The following is a 13,873-nucleotide window of genomic DNA, read 5'->3' on the forward strand; positions in this document are numbered from 1 at the left end:
TGAAGGGGAATATCAGAAGAGCAGCCAGCCGCCTGCGCTACAATGAGGAACGTGGAGCATCTTGTGAAGCTCAATATAACTTTAGACGGAGCTGTATTTATTGAACACACACGGTAGCATGGAAGCATCGCATACATTTACCGCCCTGGAACATGCGATATCTGCTCGGTCTCACTGTTAATGTAAAACGTACACAGCAAATACTTATTTTGGCACATCAGCACCACATTGTCACAAGTATCAGGACTCTGAAAAGTGATTTTATTTGAAAACTTGATTTTAGTCATGTTAGCGCAGGCGGCTGGCTGCTCTTCTGATATTCACAGTAACATATGGGCCGAAAATGTTGACTTTATTCTTGTGATCTCTGATTTAAGACGTGTTTCCCGTGCAGGAACTTTCCTCCAAAACCAGGAACCTTTGAAGGAACAAATTGCGTCCCTGCTCTGGGGTGGGGTTGTATTGTACTTTCTAAAACTACAGACACTTTAACGTTTGCATTACTAAACATTATGTAAAGGGCCAGTTATGGAGGAAAGCATACAAAAGATGGACAAAAGACAAAGTCCAGGCCCTGCTGAGAATTTATGCAGAGCACAGAATCGGTCACCTGCAATGATCAGGTGTTGTCAGTGGAGAAATTTGCCTAATACTCGCAGGTCTTCAGAGCATTTTGGAAATGCAGACAACTTGAAGGAATATTTTAGTTGCTTGAAAAGTAGTTCTGGGACTTTCCAGGTTCCTCAGGTGGAAATGCGACTTTAGTTCCTGAGTTACGTGACTGAAACTGAAAAGTGCAACAAGAAACTTTCAGATCTGATTTAACCAAAGAATGATGATGATGTGAAGATAAAGAATGTAGACATCACTGCTTCCTCAGTAAGGTTAACCACTGTGTCCTCATCAAAGCATTTAGGACAGTAGAGCTGATGAGATGTAATTTTACTAGACATCAAGAAAACCAGTAACAGCGAGCGGGTTGTATAATTCAGCTGTGTGACTGTAAACCTGTTGATGTTTCACCATCTTGTATAAAGAACATACTGATGTTATAGTTTGACTGTATAAAGACGATGTTGAAATCATAGCACAGACGATGCAAATAAATCCTGTAAAATGTTTGTTTTTATTGTTGTGGGTGGCACGCACAGGTTGTTTCCTTCACTTTAACAGAGGTTTTATGAAAACAAAGAACTCACACGTGTGTCTGAAACCGAACTTGACCACTTCATTATTGCTACATCTGAAAATCTGTCCTCGACGAAGCAACTCCATGTTATTCACTCACGCAAGCATTGTATGATAATGTACAAATGATTCTGTAATAAACAGCAGAAAGAAAAAGAAGCCCATGTGTCAGGGTAAGGAGAGAGGGGACTCATCATGGACTGGACAACATGCCTTGATGCTAATAAAGCTGTGTTTGAACCTCGTACATGTCTGTCACTTTAAGCAGGTAAAAGGCTGAAGGTTCATATCAGGGGTTCAGTCCTCAGCAGCACAAGAGATGATGGCACTGTGACTAGTTTCAGATGATATAAAGTCTTTATGGATGTGTTTCCATCAGAGGAGAGACTCGTTGTGTTTGAAAAAGTTCAGTGTGGGAAGAAAAGGCTCCGTCACGAGGAGTGTAGGTTTCATCACCAGGTGTTCATCTCCAGGACCTGCAGCAGGTAAACAATAGTGTGATGAATCAGTGTTTCTGTTCTTACACTGAAAACAAGGAAAAGATAAAAGTCCCAAATGAAGAATGAAACTTGCAGGAAAAGTAAGTAAAATGAGCTTATTGTATCATACATCACATCAGTACTGACACAGAGACAGACAAGCTTCCACGCTCACACCTACGGGCAATTCAGAGTCACCAATGAACCTGACGAGCATGTCGGAGGGAACCCACACATGCACGAGGAGAACATGCAAACTCCACACAGAAAGGCCCGCTACGTCTGAACCGGGAAACGGACTAGGAACCTCCAAGCTGTGAGGCAACAGCACTAACCACGGCACCACCGTGCAGCACTACATGGTGCAATATCAGTTTGAATTCAGCAGCATTTACAGACTGACTACAACACAACATAGACTGTTGAGTTATGCACTGCAAGTAGGTGTTTAAAGATATAATCTCGACGATTTCGCTCTCTTTGGCGGCACCTTATGGCGATAAACGGTAATTGCGGGAGCACACGTCCCAGATATCCAGACAGTGCTGCATGTGTGACGTCCACGGTCGGCTCCGGTTGTAACTCTTGGTTTTCCTGGCTGACGGTCGCTTTCCTTTTCAGACTGTTTGCATCATCTGAGCGTCGAGTTTGTTTCTTTTTCACTTCTTGTTGAAGTTGTATCTGTAGTCATCCATCTTTTCTTTGTTTGTTCAGCCATAGTAGATTACTGTTTCCTCGCAACACTTGCAGAGAGCGGAAAAGCAGCCGCTTAGCTCCGCCTACCCTCAAAGGTCACCACAGACACCCAGTCTGTAATACTGCATATGCAAAGGCATTCAGCAGTGGGCCATAGGCTGAGTCACAATTGTGTTACCTCATTCGGCGACAGCTGGTGACTTAACAGACATTTATTTACATGAAAATCTTCAAGATTACACCTTTAAAAGCCACATTTTCTCCCTGCAATCTTAAAGGATGAGTTCGTATGATAACTACAAGTGCTCACATGATATGAAAAGTTATGACTCATCTAAAAGGACCTTGGGGTTGTCAGACGATCAGTGTCGTCTAAAGACAATTTAAAAGCACAAAGCTACTTGAAGATGAGCTCAGGTGTGAAGCAGAGCCTCCTGTGTTTTAATTAAAAATCTCTTTAGTCAATGCAAAATGTAAAATTAAACGATGGCTGCAGCCTGAGCCAAAGTGGAGATAAGATTAACGTATGACAACGTCTTATGGTTAAGACGGCATTGTTTGCACATTTCTTTTACAGGATGATCAATCAAGTAATGATAGATATATAAGCATTACACTGTCTAATAAGGCAGAGTTTAGGGCCCAATGTTGGCATGATGACAAAATAGTCTGTCATCTATCTTCTTAAAGTTGGAGAACCATAAACCACAGAGCAATCGCTACCGGAGCTTCACTAGTTTAAAGCGCCACATCACTCCCTTCAACCTGTCTGTCAGTATCTGACGCACAAAAATAACAACAATCTTAAACCTGGTCCCTATTGTTACTATAATTATTGTTTTTCTTTGGTCTAAGTGACTAATAGGTACAAATGTCTTGCAGCAGATTGCTTAACGTGGCAGCAACAGAACAGTCTGTACATCAATCAAAGTACATCCATTAGTAGTTGTTGTTGTTTCCACTGACTCAGATTGTTATTCAAAGTGTGTGACAACATTACAGAAAGGATCCCTCCAGAGACAGACCTTATTACTGAAGAGGAAGATACTTTTTAAAAATCATAAACAGCCGTTACATCGCTGTCATCAAAGCCACCAGACTCCATTCAGAAAAACTGTAACTTTACATTGCAGAATGTAAGAGTTGCTGGACGTGCGCTGCCTAGACTGGGTGTTTTTTATGTAACTGTGTGTCACACAAATATTTTGTTGTATCCAAACTAACCATTCAACACGTCAAACATCATAAACAACTAATTAATCAAGGCATCGATAGCCCAGTGACTCCTGTGTGCTGCAAGGTAAAATCACTGTTTTTGTCAATGTGGTTTGGTGGCTTTGAAGACGGATTCAACGGCTGTTTTCGGTTTAAATGAAAAGGTCAGTTTCTTCCTTTCTGTGAAGCTGCCAGACACTTAAAGTAACAATCTGAGGCTGTCCGTGCACAAACAAAACTTTTAGCTTCGACCAGGCGGGAGCAATCTTCTGGATTCCAAAACTTTATGCACCTATTGGTCATTTAGACCTTAAATCTGTAAAAGAAAAAGAAAAAACATAGAGTGCAGGTTTAAATACAACCAGAACTGTTGTATTTAGTTCAGTCAGATGAAAGCACAACAGGGAGTCGAATGATTGTCATCTGCAGATCAGCTGCTCGTCTTACCTCCCTGTTCTACTCATGTTTTCTTTTGTATTTCTACTGTACCTGAAAACCTGTGCTTAACTTATAGGTATCTACTGCAGCTTTTATTATGCTACAGCACTGTTCTATGACCTTTCATAAACCGCATCTTTGCAAACACCATCATAAGCACCCATAAATCTGCTGCCTCATGCCTCTAACCTTACATCACCTCCCTGATTATCTGGTGGGAACAGCGCGGCTCAGTCAGAGCTGTAAGCCTGTCTCTGCTCTGCTGCTCTAATGCTGCATTTCAAACCTGTTCTGGATTTTTCTCAGAACCGAGCGACCTTAGCGGGCTGCTGCAGGGACAGAGAGCGGATATGTAGGTGAAGGTTTAGAGGATTTCTAAAGGACTGCAGAGGAGGACTGCTGCAGTAATTCTCTGCCTAACACAGATGTGAATATTAAGGAGTCACAAGGGTGCAAAACAAATAATAGATCTGTAAAAGAAAAGAAAAGTAATTAACAGGAAAATTTTAAAGTGTGGAAATATAATAAGGAATAGAAAAAGTCAGTAACAAATGTGGAATTACTAAGAAAAATAAGCATAAATACGTTTTTAAAATGTTGAAATTAATGAGGTAACACGATGGTGACTGAGCCTGTGGCCCACCGATGAAAGCCTTTACATGTGCAGTATACAGTATTATTACAGACTGTGTGTCTGTGGCGACTTTCACAGAAAAAATCACAAGCGGCGCCCAGTTAGTGACGCGTTTTCCATCACCCAGCAGTGGTTGGTCTGCCAGAGAGGGTAGGCGGAGCTAAGCGGCTGCTTTTCCGCTCTCTGCAAGTGTTGCGAGTAAACAGTAATCTACTATGGCTGAACAAACAAAGAAAAGATGGATGACTACAGATACAACTTCAACAAGAAGTGAAAATCCAAAGAAGAAGAAACAAACTCGACGCTCAGATGAAGCAAACAGTCGGAAAAGGAAAGCGACCGTCAGCCAGGAAAATCAAGAGTTACAACCGGAGCCAACCGTGGACGTCACACATGCAGCACTGTCTGGATATCTGGGAGGTGTGCTCCTGCAGTTAATATTCATCACCAGTTCTGCTCTGGCACTCTTATGATTCCATAGCATATAACAAAGTGATGGCGTGTTTTTATTATTGCCCTTAAGCAGCATAAACCGCCAGAGAGCCGCCTCCCCACCGGCAGCCCCCTCATATTCCCACGCACCCTCTCTGCTCACATTTCCCTGCTCCATCCTGATTTCTATCACTATGGCAACACCTCCATCTGAGGGCAAAATCCCATGTGCATCTCCCTTTTCTCTTTTTTTAATCTGAGAGATTGTAGGATTAACACAGCGAGAGGTCTTTAAAGCCTGCTGTTGGCTTGCACGTCGGCTCATGAGTAAAAGCATTTTTTTTTTCACTGTCATGTCGGGGTCAGAGTGATCGAGGGTTGTTGTGTTTTATTTCTCTATAACTGCAAGAAAAGCACAACCTACAAAAGCAATTAGAAGTCGTACCTGTTGACCTTGACTCGGCCATCAGGCGGCTGCGCTGGGAGCAGATCGACTGCAGCTGAGTCAAGAGCTGGCTGTCTCTCAGAGCGCTTCATGTTTACTGTATCTGACAGGACGAGGAGAGGCAGAGGAAGTCCTTGAAGGGAGCGAGAGGGTGCTGCTGATGCTTCGTCAGCTCAGGCCTCGTGCTGCAATATCAGCGTTAAGGTACAGACACGTGTCCGGCCGAGGGCTCTACTTGCCATGCTATCTCTCACTTTGTGTACAAAAAGGATCCTTTGCTTTGGGGGTCTAGAACCATTTGCGCTTGATTTTCCCTTGCAGGAGTGCTCGCTTTAAAAGCCTCTGCAGTTGTCATGGAGTTGTGCTTCCCGGTAAACAATGACCCTTTTCAATTCCCGCACAGCTTTCAGTCCGGTGGCTGAGATAGAGGGAGCAGAGGGCAGAGAGAGGGAGAGGGAGAGAGAGAGGGAGGAGGGGTTGTGTTGCACTCTCTCGTCTACTATGAAGTCTACTGTTTATCCCACACAGGCTTTAGTGTTCATTTGTGACAGCTCTTACAGATTGTAGTCTCCTTACATCCATGATAGAAAATGATTTGGTTTGCTTTGATTGGACGTTTAATAAAAACGGATCAAAAATGTAACAAAGTGAGGGGAAAGGGGAAAATAACACTTATGGTAACGAGGGTAAAGCTGTTGACTGATGAGCTCCAAGCACGTGACCAGAAGTAAAGTCCACGACAGAAAGCCGTGGGTTTATTTCTCATTCAGGCTGGCTTTGAGCTGAGCCTCCAGAGCCATTTTATCGAAAGTACGCATGTTGGTCTCCTCTCGCACTTTGTCTCGCACGTGAAACGAGGCTTGGGCCACGGATCGAGCGCTCTCCAGCACCGCCCTCTTCTCTTTGAAGATCTGCTCACTCTTCTCCAGCTTCCTCTCGATGGACTGCAGCAGCTCCAGACGCCTCTGCTTCTCCTCCTCCTCCACACGCTGCCTGTTGAGCCTCTGGAGTCGCTCCTTCTCCTGGCGGCTCTGGACCGCCCGCTGAGCTTTCTCCTTGGCCCGCTCCTCGGCCACCAAAGCCGCCTGCTGGGCTCGTTTCTCCGCCTCCTTCACGCGAGCCTCCAGGAGCTGCTGCTGCTGCCTCTCACGCTTCTCGGCCGCCTTGCGTGCTTTCTGGATCTGCTTCTCCTCACGCTTGGCCTTCTCCTTCAGCTCCTGCCCTCGCCGCTCAACGATCTGTTCGTAATTCTCCAGGGAGCGGCTGAGCTTCTCCTCTGCTGCCCTCCTGGCCTCCTCCCTCTCCTCCTGCTCTCTGCGGGCGATCTCCTGTATCAGGGCAGCGTGTCGTCTCTTCTCTGCCTTGTTCAGGCCTCGTCTGTCCTCCTGCCCCTGGTGCTCCTTCTCTTGCCTCTTCAGCTCGGCCATGGTGAGCTTCTCCTTCAGAAGGAGCCTCTCCTGCTCCAGCATGGCCGCCCTCTCCTCCTCCAGCGCCTTCAGGTTCTGCTCCTGCAGAGCTTTCTTGTGCTTCTCCTCTCTAGCGGCCTGCTGCAACCTCAGCAGACGGCTCCGCTCCTGCTGCTCCGCGAGCTCCCTCCATCGCTCCTCGCTCTCCTCCGCCTGTCGCATCTTGGCAGCTGCTGATTGTCGCTCCTGCTGGCTGAGTCTTCTCTGACGTATCGACACCTGCGTCTGCCACACTCGCTGACACTCAAGCACCGCTCGCTGCTTCTCCCTGTCTTCCTGTTCCCGCCGCAGCTCCTCCATCCTGCGCTCACTGTCCCACTGCAGGTGAGCCACGTAGCGGGTCTGGCTCATGATGTCTTCCTCCTGGTATCTCGCGAGCATCAAAGCTGCAATCTTGCGGTCGCGCTCGGACACGGCCTTCAATCCTCGACGCTTCACCTCCTTCACTATTCGCTCCACCTTCTGCGTGGTCTGAGGGGAGTGGCTCAGGTCGCCCAGGCTGAGGCTACGGCCCATCAGGGAGTTGAAAGTGGCCATGGTGCGAGCTCGAGGGCTGGAGAATTTAGCCCAGTGATCTCGAGCTCCATCCCAGCTGTAAGAAGAGGATGCGCCTGACTCTGAGGAGGTGCACGTGGTGGTAGTTGTGGTGGTGGAGGTGGAGGAGCAGACAGGATCAATCCTCCGCTGTAAGGACTCCAATGAATGGCTTTTTCCTCGCACCTTGGGATGGAATCCAAGATGGCCGTTGTGCTGAGAGAACGGTCCTCCTGTCACGCCGTTCAGAGGCGTCGCGGGGCTCTGGGCTGCAGGCTTCGACACAGATGATGTCAGAGTCGTGTTTGCTCGGGGGAAGGCTGGTGGTTTTGGTGTCGATCTGGGGAAAGTATTTGAAGATTTTCCGCCTGAGGACTTTCTGACTACAGGTGGGGGGCCGGATGAGAGAGGGCGAGCTGGTTTGACTTGTTCAGACGATGAAGACAAAGGATGCTTGGCAGATCCTTGGAAACCAGCCTTGTAGGAGGGTGTGGAGGTCGTGGAAGCAGCTTTAGAGGTCTGAGCAGATCCCGAATTAGCAAATTTAGGGGAGGTACTGAAACCGCAGGAGGGGGCTTTAGGTAAAAGAGCTGCTCCTGTTTTGGAGGTCGGACCTGATGCTGGGGATCTAGGGGATGCTCCGAAATCAGGGGCTGAGCTAGAGGTCACAGGCCCAGATTTGGGGGATTGCGTGGAGCCAGAGGGGGCTTTGTGCTGCTGCTCCACAGAGGAGGACGATGGACTGCTGTTCACTGTCGCCTGCAGAATCCTTCTTTTCTCCTCTCTGATGATCCTCTCCCGCTCCTCTCTGCAGTGCCTCAGTTTGTCGTGCCGGTCCCTCTCGTAGACTTCAAACAGACCCGTGGCAACACGCATGGAGCGTCCAGGAGCCTCCCGGGCGAAGTCAGCCAGCGGGCGAGGCAGCAGCTCCACAGGTTTGACCCCACATCGAGCACACGCCTCCAGAGAGCGGGGGCTGGTTAGCACGTAGCGGCTGCCCTCGGCGGCTGGTGAGTCAAAGTTGTACAGGTCCAGGTGTAATTTAGGCGGCTGATCTTTGTCCGTCTGAGTCTGTGGTTGCTGAGGTGGAGCTTCCTGATGAGTGGCGGGGTCTGGTCCTGGTGGGGACGCAGTGTGGCAGGGACTCGGCTCAGCGCTGCCTGTAGGTGGTGTCTCAAACCCAGCATCTCCATCGTCCTCTGTTGTTGTACCATCGGCCTGGTCCGGCAGTCGAGGGTCTTCAGTGGCCACAGCAGGGGTGTCAAGCTGCGGGCCTTTACACTTACTCTGCTCCTCTGCCTCCGAGGGGTCAACCATCGTTGGCGAAATCTGCAGGAGGAGAATAAGGAGGAGGGCGGGGATCAATGGAGGGAGGTGGGGTTGTATGAGACATGAGGGGATAAAATAGTGGGAAGAGTTTTCAATTAGAGGATTACAGCATTCAGTCAGAGCTTAAGAGAGATGCAGTCTGTGGGGGAGGGTCCTAACGCCGGCTCAGAGATGCATGCATGCATGAACACATATTCATGCACAGATTTTGACTCCAGATGAGACATTTTCCCTTCAGGGAAGTGACATAACACATGAAAAAGCACCACAGTCCTTTAATAGAGGGTCTATTTTTGGCAGAGTTACTGGGCTGAGAGAATTTGATTACTCATAGCAATATTTCTCACTCTACATCCCACAATCAGCCTCCTAAGAGCCTCAATTTACATTCACAGCAGGTTCTTTCGCATACATTATTAAACAGTTCATAGTAAAAGCTTGATTTAAAACACTTGAATGAGAATCTGTCTGGTAAACAAGCCCTCTGCTCACCATCATGGACTCACGCCTAACAGGCAGGGAAGGCCCTGACTTCTCTGTATCAGCAGCTGCACTTTCTCATTAAAGGACTCAGGGTCCTTTTTTAACACAAATGTCAAAAGAGATGTGGCTGATGTTTGCTGTTCTGTTACAAACAGAATACGTGCTACATTCGCTGCTCTTTTATCCCGTGCATCTGTTTGTATTTAATGCGATGGTACTCCAAAACAAGCTTCCACTAACCTGCCAGTTTGCAAAACGTTTTCTAAACCGGTGCTTTGTTCCCCTTTAATCCGTGCAGCGCCCCTTGTTTCCTGCATAATATCAGGTTTCAGGGAAAAGGCTTCGATGGAGCATCACATCGTCGCAACCTCACGCGACACGACAGACAGACGGATCCTTTCGCAGCCTGTCGTGTTCCTGAGCAGCAGACTTCAGATCTGTGCACCCAGCGGATAAAAATGTGCGAAAAACAGACTCCAAAGTGAAATTTACTCTTCAAAACGAGAAAAATCTGCTATCCAGCTTCCTGTGATCCTCCCTCCACAAAGTGCATCCCGTAAACATCCGCGGTCTCCACCTGCTTTCTCCTCAGCAGCATCCGTCCATCGCAGCCTCCTTAGCTCCGCCCGCTTCAGGCAAATAAGCTAAAAATACTGGCTGCACTGTGCAATAAACTAAGCGCCTTCACACTCAGGCTTTTAACGTTGAACAAAACACTGACCTAATGTGTGTTAGCCCAGAGCAAACCTCCTCCTGTAGCTCTATCTACCACATATATGAAGTGTATAAAGAGGGGGAGTGTTCTTTATAACAATACTAATTTAATATAGTTTCCTTATATATTTATTTTTTGCGGTTGTTGTTTTGCTTTGAGAGAAACTAAAAAAACAGTTAAAACAAAGAGACAAATACATCATATGAGAACCGAGCCTATTTAAATAGAGATGATGGTGTAATCTGTGCATGCTGGCCCATCAGGAGTCACATCACCGCATGTAACAGCTGCCATCTGCCGCCCTGCGTGTGTGAAATGAAACACATTGTAATAGCTCAAACGAGCCACTAGAGGGCACCACAGTATTGCAGATTTATGCTTGCAGTGAGGGGGGCGTCGGCAGCCAGAAGAGGAAAAACTGCAACCGGTTGTTTTATTTTTTCAGTGGCAAACATGTACTTTTAAATAAGTGAGTGTACGGAAGAGTATTAGTGTCAGCCATTAATAAAAATTAAATAAGAGGGTGATTTTGTATTTGGTTATTTTCTGCATTTTGAGAGTCAAATGTCGAGATCAAGGTAAAACTCTTAAAGTGCTAGTCCTAAGAATTTTGAGAATAAGTGGAAGTGTCCAAATTAAGAAAGAGGAAGAAATGTGAAAAAAAAAAAAAATTCTTCCTCTTTTGATATATTTCTTTTACTCTGATATGCACTTAAAGTGAAACTTCTTTCTTGATATGTCCTCTCTATTCTCTTGAGCATCTTGCAAAAGTTGTATGAGATCTTGCAAAGTAAAACCTCCCTTGTTTACTCTGAAACTCTCACATTCTGACTTCACTCTTCAATAGCAAAAAATAAAATAAAAAGATCTTTTTTATCGCAGACATTATGACTCGTCACAGTAGAAAAAACACTGTGTTAAAGTCATGTATCACCCAACAGCAAAACAAGGAAACAAACTTACTTAGTGCATAAAAACTTCTCTACTACACCTACTACTACAACTACTATTACTACTACTACTTCTTGCACAACACCTACTGCTAGTCAGTCCCTTCAGGAAGTTGCAACGTTGCATTCCCGCAAATTTAACTCATTGCAGCAACTTTTCCGCAACTCACTTCTTGACATTCTAAATATTGATCCCCAGATGTCTGCAATGTTATATGAACATACGCTTCTTTGTAGCTGTAAAGCAGAAAGCTGCGGCGTTCTAACGAGGCTCCAGCGTGATTGTGTCACATTCATAAGCTTCCTAATCCGGCCTCAAACTACAGGGTCTTTATAGAGACTCCATGTAGATTCTCCTTTGACAGTTGGATTTAGTGTCATTCAGTAGACAAAAAGCTTGCACAGCCCATAGATGACTTTATTAGAGCATTTACGCATGCACTGTGAACGACTAAGACAATGTGCATTGCAACTTTTTGAAAAAGCTGACACAAAATCAGGCAACAATCGCAGGAAATGCTGTGAAATCCTGGAGGGACTTGCTAGAGCTACAGCAGCTATTGAAAGTAAAAGTAGTGGTAGTCTCTGTTTTATTTCTCCACACATCACCGCTACTCGGACAAATGTAGTGTACTGAGTCTGCTGAACTGCTTCATGAAGACTGGTCTGGTTTTTTAAAGTCAAACTGGTCTGGTTTTATAAAGTCACACTGGTCTGGTTTAAGTCATACTGGTCTGGTTTTTTAAAGTCATACTGGTCTGTTTTAAGTCATACTGGTCTGGTTTTATAAAGTCACACTGGTCTGTTTTTATAAAGTCAGACTGGTCTGGTTTTATAAAGTCAAACTGGTCTGGTTTAAGTCATACTGGTCTGGTTTTTTAAAGTCATACTGGTCTGGTTTAATAAAGTCAGACTGGTCTGGTTTTATAAAGTCAGACTGGTCTGTTTTTGTAAAGGCAGACTGGTCTGGTTTTATAAAGTCACACTGGTCTGGTTTTATAAAGTCACACTGGTCTGGTTTTATAAAGTCACACTGGTCTGGTTTTAGTCACACTGGTCTGGTTTATAAAGTCACACTGGTCTGGTTTTATAAAGTCACACTGGTCTGGTTTTATAAAGTCAAACTGGTCTGGTTTTATAAAGTCACACTGGTCTGGTTTTATAAAGTCACACTGGTCTGGTTTTATAAGGTCAGACTGGTCTGGTTTTAGTCACACTGGTCTGGTTTTATAAAGTCACACTGGTCTGGTTTTATAAAGTCAAACTGGTCTGGTTTTATAAAGTCACACTGGTCTGGTTTTATAAAGTCAGACTGGTCTGGTTTTATAAAGTCACACTGGTCTGGTTTTATAAAGTCACACTGGTCTGGTTTTATAAAGTCAAACTGGTCTGGTTTTATAAAGTCACACTGGTCTGGTTTTATAAAGTCACACTGGTCTGGTTTTATAAGGTCAGACTGGTCTGGTTTTAGTCACACTGGTCTGGTTTTATAAAGTCACACTGGTCTGGTTTTATAAAGTCAAACTGGTCTGGTTTATAAAGTCACACTGGTCTGGTTTTATAAAGTCAAACTGGTCTGGTTTTATAAAGTCACACTGGTCTGGTTTAAGTCATACTGGTCTGGTTTTTTAAAGTCATACTGGTCTGTTTTAAGTCATACTGGTCTGGTTTTATAAAGTCACACTGGTCTGTTTTTATAAAGTCAGACTGGTCTGGTTTTATAAAGTCAAACTGGTCTGGTTTAAGTCATACTGGTCTGGTTTTATAAAGTCATACTGGTCTGGTTTAATAAAGTCAGACTGGTCTGGTTTTATAAAGTCAGACTGGTCTGTTTTTGTAAAGTCAAACTGGTCTGGTTTTATAAAGTCACACTGGTCTGGTTTTATAAAGTCAGACTGGTCTGGTTTATAAAGTCACACTGGTCTGGTTTTATAAAGTCACACTGGTCTGGTTTTATAAAGTCAAACTGGTCTGGTTTATAAAGTCACACTGGTCTGGTTTTATAAAGTCACACTGGTCTGGTTTTATAAAGTCAAACTGGTCTGGTTTTATAAAGTCACACTGGTCTGGTTTTATAAAGTCACACTGGTCTGGTTTTATAAAGTCACACTGGTCTGGTTTTATAAGGTCAGACTGGTCTGGTTTTAGTCAGACTGGTCTGGTTTTAGTCACACTGGTCTGGTTTTATAAAGTCAAACTGGTCTGGTTTTATAAAGTCACACTGGTCTGGTTTTATAAAGTCAGACTGGTCTGGTTTATAAAGTCACACTGGTCTGGTTTTATAAAGTCAAACTGGTCTGGTTTTATAAAGTCACACTGGTCTGGTTTAAGTCATACTGGTCTGGTTTTTTAAAGTCATACTGGTCTGTTTTAAGTCATACTGGTCTGGTTTTATAAAGTCACACTGGTCTGTTTTTATAAAGTCAGACTGGTCTGGTTTTATAAAGTCAAACTGGTCTGGTTTAAGTCATACTGGTCTGGTTTTTTAAAGTCATACTGGTCTGGTTTAATAAAGTCAGACTGGTCTGGTTTTATAAAGTCAGACTGGTCTGTTTTTGTAAAGGCAGACTGGTCTGGTTTTATAAAGTCACACTGGTCTGGTTTTATAAGGTCAGACTGGTCTGGTTTTAGTCACACTGGTCTGGTTTTATAAAGTCAAACTGGTCTGGTTTTATAAAGTCAGACTGGTCTGCTTTTATAAAGTCACACTGGTCTGGTTTTATAAAGTCATACTGGTCTGGTTTTATAAAGTCATACTGGTCTGGTTTTATAAAGTCACACTGGTCTGGTTTTATAAAGTCAGACTGGTCTGTTTTTATAAAGTCAGACTGGTCTGCTTTTAGTCAGACTGGTCTGGTTTTATAAAGTC

General features: G+C 44.8%; 1 protein-coding gene across 1 annotated transcript; it reads right to left on the minus strand.

The window, feature by feature from the left end:
- Window positions 1-5,971: 5,971 nt before the first annotated feature.
- Window positions 5,972-9,929, minus strand: ccdc177 (coiled-coil domain containing 177). The gene is made up of 2 exons (XM_069662072.1): window positions 9,580-9,929; window positions 5,972-8,856 (listed from the first exon to the last, which is right to left on the minus strand). The coding sequence occupies exon 2, from the start codon at window positions 8,842-8,844 to the stop codon at window positions 6,283-6,285; it is 2,562 nt and encodes an 853-aa protein (XP_069518173.1). The 5' UTR covers window positions 8,845-8,856; window positions 9,580-9,929; the 3' UTR covers window positions 5,972-6,282.
- Between the last annotated feature and the right edge of the window lie 3,944 nt (window positions 9,930-13,873).

The sequence above is a fragment of the Semicossyphus pulcher genome, unplaced genomic scaffold (genome assembly GCF_022749685.1).
Source record: "Semicossyphus pulcher isolate SPU_LCO1_2020_fin unplaced genomic scaffold, fSemPul1.0.p SCAF_14, whole genome shotgun sequence".
In the NCBI taxonomy this organism is placed as follows: Eukaryota; Metazoa; Chordata; class Actinopteri; order Labriformes; family Labridae; genus Semicossyphus; species Semicossyphus pulcher.

What these genes read in the sequence shown, in the direction of transcription:
- ccdc177 (XM_069662072.1), bottom strand. Translation starts at nt 8,844, where the DNA reads ATGGTTGACCCCTCGGAGGCAGAGGAGCAGAGTAAGTGTAAAGGCCCG.